Genomic DNA, 8,683 nt, shown 5'->3' on the forward strand with positions numbered 1-8,683 from the left:
ATGATGAGCATGCCTCTTTACGTGTACTTCCGTTCTTTCTTATTTGGATAATCCAAAACCGATAAAAGGGTAGATAGTATCTAATTACTAGACATTTAAGCTAGTACTAACTACCTTTCTAGCGAGACATTCATGCGTGTGCCTATTTATTGTTATTTGAAACAACGTGCTCATAAACTAAGGAGGCTTAGAGGGCTTCCACATGGTGAGTTTTGTAACTCACCACACTCCTTAAATTTTGCATTCCCACGCACATAAAAGAATTCCCTTTATTTGCACATGACCACAAGAACCAACTATAGAAATACTACTTTACCAATGGCAAGGAAAACTTTATGAATCTACGCTCAAACTATCCAAACTATTGCAAAAATGCAAAAGTTTCACAAAAAGAACAAAAACCTATATTCACGACTTCAACCCCTTTTTAGTCCTTGTTCCTTTTGAAAAAGGTGCCGTGTGGGAATGCTACTATAACCTCAACAAAAGAAAGTTCAATTACATTGTTCTAGGATGCAACCAACATATGTTTAATAGTTGAAACAACAAACAATTGAGGTTGTCCAATCATAAACTTGGCACTCGTAGTAGTTGCTCTATGCCATCTTGTCTTGACGTATGTATTAAAGCCAGAGGCTTCCATAAAATGCATTACATCCATGGTAATAGTTACACTGACGACGATGAAGAGTTTGTTTGCAGCCAATTCTGAACACATGCATCTTGAATCAAAATTAACTCTGCTTTGCCTCCATACTCTTTGGGAATGATGTCAACATCAAATTCCTTAAGGAGAAAGTCAATTGTTTTGTTGGCATCCAAGAAAATAATCTACATCAACAAAAAATGGTAGTGATCAAAGGTTTGATCAGAGAAAAAAAAAAAAGAAAAATTCAAGTCTAGAACATGTGAAGGTTGTGCACTACCACTATTATCAATTTCTTTAGTATAAATGTATCATTAAATAGCCAACTTGCACCCATGATTGTCCATCGAATAAGAGGACACATAGAGATTGCACAATTGTTTTCTCGAAGCTGTTTTAAGGAAGTGGGTGGATAATACTTTTTTTGCAATAGCTAGTAGGCCTCCCACATCTCCCAAAAATAAAAAATCATCTCGTTAGTTTAGGTTCATTGGTAGGTAGAAGAGAAATTCCAAGGTCTCAAGCATGATTAATTTTGAAGGTATATCGCTACAGAACTTGGAAAGTTGAGCATAGTTGAGTATAAATAACTGGCAATTATAGTTTTTTTCGACATGGTGATTGCATGAGCGTAAAGTTTTAAACTCTCTCTCTCTCTCTCTCTCTCTCTCTCTCTCTCTCTCTCGTACACTTTCTTCAGAGTCACCGATTAGCCTATGCTACATGATGTCGTCTTTGGTGGAAGTGATCTCATTAGCATGCTCCTGGTTAAGGGCATTCTCATTGCGGCTTACTGCAAGTCAGCTCATCCTCTTGTTGTCTATTGTTAGCACGCTCTTTGTTGCCTACTCTGCGGCAACACATCTATGTTTTTTTGCATGCTACCAATACAGCCTTGATAGGGATTAAAAAAAAAACTTGGCAAGATGACCTTATTTAAGATGCGTTTACAACCTTGTTACCTTGAGCATGAAAATACAAAACAAAAAGTAAACTTACTAGTTTTACACTAGATTTCAACAAACTCTATAGTTTTTCTCACCTTCAAATGTAAAAATTTAGAGGTAAACTTCAAAATTGTAGGTGGGATACACCAAACCTAGATTTTTTTGGAATCTCTTAGTTTTTGGCGTTTTAATTTTTTTAAAGCCTTGGGAACGCTTTTTAGTTTTAACATTTGCTATTTTAAGGGAGTGGATAGAGCACTAATTTAATTACAATTGAGTCACATTGAGGTTAGCAAGAGGGGTTTAAAATTAATAGGTGTTCCTAACATTAGCTATTTTAAAGGAGTAGAAACACCTTTTAATTTTAACATAAGCTATTTTAAGGAATTGAGTGGATGGAGTACTAATTTAATTACGACTCAGTCACATTGGGGGTTGAAATTAGAAGGTGTTCCTAACATTAGCTATTTGAAGGGAGTGGATAGAGCAATAATTTAATTACACCTAATTCACATTGGGGATAGCAGAAGGGGGTTAAAATTAAAAGGTGTTTTTAATGGCTTCAAAAAAATTAAAAAGCCACAAACTTAGAGCGGATGGAGCATTGATTTAAATACAACTGAGTCAGATTGGGGGTAGCAAGAGGAATTAAAATTTTAGAAGGCCAAAAACTCGGAGAAAAAACCTAAATGTGGTGTAATCCCACCTATAATTTTAAAGTTTACCTCTAAATTTTTTACGTTTGAAGGTGATAAAAAATCTAAAGCTCGTTGAAATTTAGTGTAGAAACTTTCACCTACATTTAGTTTACCTTTTTTTCATACCCAAGGTAACAAGGAATAAGGCCGTTCTACCAAGTTTTTTTAATAGTTTTTTTTTTCATTCCTATCAAGGCCGTGTTGACAACATACAGAAACACAGACATGTTGCCTCATAGTAGGCAACAAAGAGCGTGCGGACAGAAGGCAACAAAAGAACGAGCTGGCTTGCAAAAAGCAGTTCAAAGAATGTCCTTAACCAACACCATGCTAATGAGCTCACTTCCACCAAAGGCGGCATCATGTAGCATAGGCTAATCAACGTGTTTGAAGAAAGTGTGCATGTTAGCCAAAGAAGAAGACTGAATTAACGTACATGAGAGAGAGAGAGAGAGAGAGAGAGAGAGAGAGAGAGTTTGAAACTTTACGCCCAAGCAATCACTATGTCAAAAACAACTATATTCGCCAATTTGTTATACTCAACCATACTCGAATTTCCAAGACTTGTAGCAACACACACACACACACACACACATCTCAATGAACCTAAAGTAATATAATGATTTTTCATTTTTTTGAGATGGCGGAGGCCTACTAGTACACATGTACAAAAACATAACATCACTTCGCTAGACATCCAATGCCCAATCAATGTATGTGTTGATGATGCCATCACAAATGATCCATTAAATATGTATTCCAATGACTGTGTGTGTGTGTGTGTGTGTGTGTGAGAGAGAGAGAGAGAGAGAGAGAGAGAGAGAGAGAGAGAGAGAGAGCTTGAAGAATTTTTTAACATTTTCCCACTATAATTCCCACTTTCAAGATTACGACAACATCATGAGTTTCTACAAACGATGCTTTGCTTATTCGGCGACATGCGGTGGGGAGTAGAGGCCCCACGACACTAAAGGCCACGGGCAGAAAGAGATGGGATCGACGGTGCAAGTTGAAAGGGGGAATCTCGAGGAGGATTGAGGGTGGTAAAAAATGGGCGCCCATCGCGGGCACGAAGACTCGAACCCTCGCCACCACCATGAGAGCCCAATGCACTAACCGCTACGCCCGCGCGACAGGGAAGTTGACATATGGGCAAACCATATAATGATAAATAAACTTGGACAGACCCCCTTGCTTATCCAAGTTAACTTTTTCGTGTCCTGATTTACCACGACATCCTACGGTTGGGCGCGTCTCGATCTCCATGTCCTAGCTTCACTGCCGTGGATCCCATCGCTTGGGCTGCATTAAATGGCCCGTGCCCTTTAGTGCTGAGGGTAGAGGCCCCGCAGGCCTAGCAAGGGCAATGGCACACACTACCCCCCATCACACCTAGGTACATCTACAGAAGCTCATACTCTACATAAAAAAACGTGAGGTAAAGAGGGAAAATTCCTTGAGAGAAGGGGAAGAAGATGATGTTCACATCCCGGGACATTCCTAAGAGACATGAAAGATCTATCCGACCAGTCTTGAGCTGAAGACGTCTTATGAGAGGGGAGGGGGGGTAATAAAATAGTAGCCCTTACCTTTTCCCTCGTCACTTTGTCAAGGAAAGGGGATGCCATTTTCCAGAAAGATGAAAAGATGGAGGGCGCCTTCACAAAATACAGCCTCACCAATCTCTCCGGGTAGTAATTCTGACATGTCAACAACGTTCATCGTTAACTCGCATAGAACCTAGAAGAGAAGAGGGGATAGAGGTTAACACCTCGTCGAACAATAATACAAGTAAGCAAATGAACCTGGCAGATGTGGAGGGCGGTCAGAAGAGACTTGACGTCCATGTTTTTGTATCCAACTCCTTCCAAGTCCACAATGACGATGTGCTGTTCCACGTCCCCACTTGCACCACTATAATAATATATCACTATCCAAATTAGGACCCAAAATTTCAAGTCATAACATGAAATGCAGACATGAAGGAGTCCTTGAGAAATGACCTGGCTATGAGCTTGTCAAACACGTACACCACAAACCCTGCCTCACCAAAACAAAAAGAAGTTTTGGACAAATTCTCACAATAATTCCCACATTCTGATGTACCTCAACATCATGAGCTTCTCTGAGGGAGGCACCGCATACCTAGCTAGGTACGATGGGGGGCAGGGTCCCTTGCCCCAATCGTACCTAGCTAGGTATGCGGCGCCTCTCGAGCAGAAGCTCATGATGCTATGCATTGTATAAAAAACACTAAAAAAAGGCTCCGTTTTCTTGCATGGGAAAATTTCCAAATCTTCTTGTGAAATTACAATACATTTATCAAAACAAATATCTGTCAGAGACTATGCCCCAATGTCTCTATAACTCTTACAAATACAAGCTTTGCGTTTTCTTACTCTTGAACTCTTGTGGATCAGCCTTATTGGCAACATGATGGCGAGCAAGCATGATTAGCAGTGGATGGCCCGTCTTTTTTGACACTCCCTGCAAGGACACCTTGCCCTGGGCCAGCTCACTCTCCACTTCACTCTCCGAGATGAATCCAAGAGGTACAAAGGATGCCCTCCACCTCTGATGCTCTGCCAGCATCTTCGCAGCACGAGGCACATGCATTGCGCGCGCTCGCAAGAATCTCGCAAGCATGGCGTCGTCAATTCCCTGCATCTTGATCAGGGACTTGAATATGCAGGCCGAATATGGTGCAGATCAGAAGGAGCTGCTGGCACGGAGCAAGCAGCATGAGCGAGTATAAGTAGGTACTGTACCTGTAGGGGGACGTCTTGGTCGATGAGAGAGGTGCGCATCGCAGCGAGCTTCGTCTTTATGCCATCGTCTGTAGATTGCATCTGCGGCGGCTGGCCATCCATACTACCTACTGCCCCTCGTCTGCTAACGGTCGCTTCTGCGAAGCCAAAAGAACGCTAAGGGTAAGGGAGGCGGTAGCCCCACCTGCCCCACACGCAGGGAGGTTAGCTGTTTTGAGAGTGATTTTAAACCTAACCCGCAGGCGGGCCCCCCCTTTCCAATAACACTGAGAAAGTGAGTGAGAATTGACATTGATGAAAGCCTATTTTTACATGGACAGGTCTCAATGTTGTCGGATAGAAGATTGTAAAATGCTTTGATTCACTCTTTTGAGGGGTGACGACATGAATTTCAACTATCTTTTCATATTAAATCTTTTCATATTGAGGACTTCCAAAGCAAATCATTGCTCCTTGAAGCTAACTGGAATTCTTTGGGTTGCAGAGGGAGCTGTTACCCTCCATCCCAATAACAAATTAACCCCTTTCCACACGTGTCAATGTGAGGAAGAGGGGGTGATACCTAAGTAATAATATGCCCGTTTTGGCCTCCAAGCTACAATATAAGGCCTTAATCTATACTATATCTAATAGGGGAAGGGTTTTCGGCCCCTCCTCCGGCCACGTGGTAGTTCCTCCTGAATTCGGAGCCTTAATTCGGGCTATGAACTCTGCGCAAAGAGAGAGAGAGAGAGAGAGAGAGAGAGAGAGAGAGAGAGAGCATTAGGTGTGATCTGCGCTCCACTATGAAAATTGGAGAAACCTTTGTCCGACAACCCCAAGGGAGGAGGGGGAGACAGAGTGTGACGGACGCTACCAGGTGGATCAATGCTCACTATACAGTGTCCAATGGACCATTGGACAGGGGCGATGGCGGTCGAGAGGTGAGGTCACAAACACTCCCCATGCTGATTCTTATGCTAATTCCAAACCACCTCCTGCACCTACCTTTAAACCACAAAATGATAATAATGCCGACAATGCTCCAGAGACTCGATCATAGTGCCACCCCCAAGCATGCCAAGTCCCCAGAAACACAGTCGTTGGCATTGACTATGGACCACTATGAGCCGCAGCCTACAGAGTATTGTAGTGTAAATGAACCGAAGAATGGGTGCAACCCTTTCGGTGAGGTGACGAAGGGGTCGATGACTGCTATTGGCAACGGCACCCGGGAATTGTCTTACACGTCATCAACACATTCGTCGCTTGAACTTTGGCAGCTATTGTAACCATCAACATGACATGGAACTGAGCTCCAGGTCTTGCAACATGCTCTGTGTGTGTGTGTGTGTGTGTGTGTGGAACCCTAGCAGTCGCCCCATCTCTCTCTTCCCTTAGCTTCCCCTTGGGCGAGAGGCTGTCCTATGGGGAGGCGTTAAGCCATAGCCCTGTCCCTCAACTAATCTAACACATGTCCGACTATTGTTTGTCCCAACGTACCTCCTCTACAGTGGCATATCTTCCTACGTAGAGCCTCGTGCTATGACCTATGACGACTTGCGACCCATGGTGATTTTGAGCATTGTAGTTATATAAGGATGAAGAAAAGCACCCCTAGTGGACCACAATTTGAAAATAAATTGCAAACAAGTAGACACATTGTAGAAAAATGCAAGAAAAAAAAAAGAGGGCTAGAAACAAAAAAGGTGAAAGGGTCACATTGGCTTTCTAAAAAAGAAAGTGTTAAAGTCTTCAAGGTTGAGTTTAACTAGAATCGGTGTTCGAAAAAGGATTGCCTCAGCTTAGCCTTGAGCCGGTTAAAAATCGAGAATGGCCGGTTACAAACCATGGTAAAGCGAAAAAAATGATAAAATATGTGAAAGAATAGTTCAAATTTCGGTTTGCTTCTTTGTGATGAGAAGAAAATTCGGCCAACGATCGCTTAATACAAAATACTTTCTTAAATATTGATTAGAGTTAATTATAGAATGCAAGAAAAGTTAAGCCAAATAAAATGTGAAATAAAAAGAACTCATCAATGTGTGTCTCTATAATGTATCTATAGATTTTACTAGATTTATGGAAGGTGAAGCTTCACTTTAACATTCTAGAATGCAAGAAAAAAGAGGACATGTCATGATGTGAAATGAAGGGTGAAATAAAAAGATCAGTGTACTATTCTAAACCTGAAATAACATTTAAGGTATGTCTCAATCATCATCACATGAAACAATGAAAGTATGCTAACCCAACACTCCTTTAAGGCTTCTTTTAGAAGGCCAACAAAAATATTGAAAATTGAAGGGTACGATGATGAGCAAGTTCTATCCAACATGCTTGTGGGCAATCAAAGCCATGAGACTAGGCCTATGCACCACATGCTTTAGAATTAAGACCCCATGGTGGGATCATTGTTGCAAGTCCTATCCAACACACTTTTGGGCAATTAAAGCCACAACACTATGCACCCCAAGGATGCACCATGGGCTTTGAACGAAGACCCAATAATGAAAACATCTATTTGGTTGTGAAGAGATCTTGCTCGAATGATAGTTGTTTATCACCTCCTTTGCAACTTGTTGCGACTCCTTCACTGCGTCACAAAAATGTTAGATAATGCCATGGTTTATCCCACTTTCATATATAAATCTATCCTTCCCTTTTGGCATAAAGGATGTGCTTCCTCTCTTCTCTTTCCACAATCAATCAAGTTCATTAGGTCTCCCCAATCTCAGAAAAATAAAAATTCTCTCAAAATATATTAAGTGTATAACTGAAGGGTGAGTTTAGAAAATGAAAAGACAAATGAAAGTGGAAAATCAACAAACATATAAAAGTAGAAAGTCAAAAGACGCATGAAGATGGAAAGTCAAAAGACGTATGAAGATAAAAAATCAAAAGATTTTTTGTGTCCATATAAATAGGTGTTTCTCTTCTCCTTTATTTTCCCTTTAGCGCCCCCCCCCCCCCCCCCCCCCCCCCCCCCCCCCCCCCCCCCCCCCCCCCCCCTCTCTCTCTCTCTCTCTCTCTCTCTCTCTCTCTCTTGCAATGTTGCATTCGTCTTTTATACCTAACACTGTTACAGATCTCGGTGCTTCGTCATTGCTAGTGGCTACGGGCTATAGACTAGTGCATAACTCTTGTTGTTGTTGAGGGAATCTTTGAATTAGGAAAAACTTTTAATTTTTTTTAAAGCCGTTTAGTAATACAATCAAATGTTATCACTACTCTTCCATAATATTGTCCATTGAGGGCTATAGCCTCAAATGAGGAGTGGAAATGAGAGGGCATTTTTATTAGTCCATCTTGGTGTGATATGGGGTGTCCTTGGTCTCTTGTATCTGCCGTCCGTGGCTTGTGATGAGCACGTACTTTCTTGTAAATTTTATGGTTGACATTCTAATATACTCATGCACATAGTGAGGGTTTTGCCCCCAAAAAAAAAAAAAAAGATCTGATCCATAGCTAGTTGTAAGGGTAATGAGTTTGTAGAAGGGCACTTGAACATGCCATTTGCCTAAGATATTGCGAAAGTGCATTAGACATGGGTTAGCTAAATGATCTCCTTGAAGAACATGTGATCAATGTTAAGAAGTGTTTGCAATTGAAGGCTTTGGTGGGCTGTGAGAGCCAAAGCGACGA

General features: G+C 41.5%; 1 protein-coding gene across 5 annotated transcripts; it reads right to left on the reverse strand.

Annotated features, from left to right (window-relative positions):
• Positions 1–474: 474 nt before the first annotated feature.
• On the reverse strand, positions 475–5,266 carry LOC147452986 (uncharacterized). Of its 5 annotated transcripts, none has more exons than XM_086518536.1 (6): positions 5,060–5,265; positions 4,691–4,970; positions 4,295–4,331; positions 4,097–4,205; positions 3,881–3,991; positions 475–831 (listed from the first exon to the last, which is right to left on the reverse strand). In XM_086518536.1, the coding sequence occupies exons 1-6, from the start codon at positions 5,159–5,161 to the stop codon at positions 670–672; spliced, it is 801 nt and encodes a 266-aa protein (XP_086374662.1). In that variant the 5' UTR covers positions 5,162–5,265; the 3' UTR covers positions 475–669. The 5 variants fall into 5 exon arrangements, with proteins under 5 accessions (XP_086374662.1, XP_086374663.1, XP_086374664.1 ...); XM_086518537.1 differs by having other exon boundaries at positions 4,691–4,952; positions 5,060–5,261; XM_086518539.1 differs by lacking the exon at positions 475–831 and adding an exon at positions 3,128–3,593.
• Positions 5,267–8,683: the final 3,417 nt, after the last annotated feature.

Source organism: Adiantum capillus-veneris, chromosome 8 (assembly GCF_014529385.1).
Source record: "Adiantum capillus-veneris isolate H3 chromosome 8, ASM1452938v2, whole genome shotgun sequence".
Classification (NCBI taxonomy): domain Eukaryota; kingdom Viridiplantae; phylum Streptophyta; class Polypodiopsida; order Polypodiales; family Pteridaceae; genus Adiantum; species Adiantum capillus-veneris.

Excerpts from the sequence above, each read along its gene's own strand:
- LOC147452986 (XM_086518536.1), bottom strand. The coding sequence starts at position 5,161 with ATGGATGGCCAGCCGCCGCAGATGCAATCTACAGACGATGGCATAAAG. Across the intron at positions 4,332-4,690 it reads TGATCCACAAGAGTTCAAGA|GGTTTGTGGTGTACGTGTTT; the intron begins GTAAGAAAACGC and ends TTGGTGAGGCAG. Across the intron at positions 4,206-4,294 it reads TTTGACAAGCTCATAGCCAG|TGGTGCAAGTGGGGACGTGG; the intron begins GTCATTTCTCAA and ends ATATTATTATAG.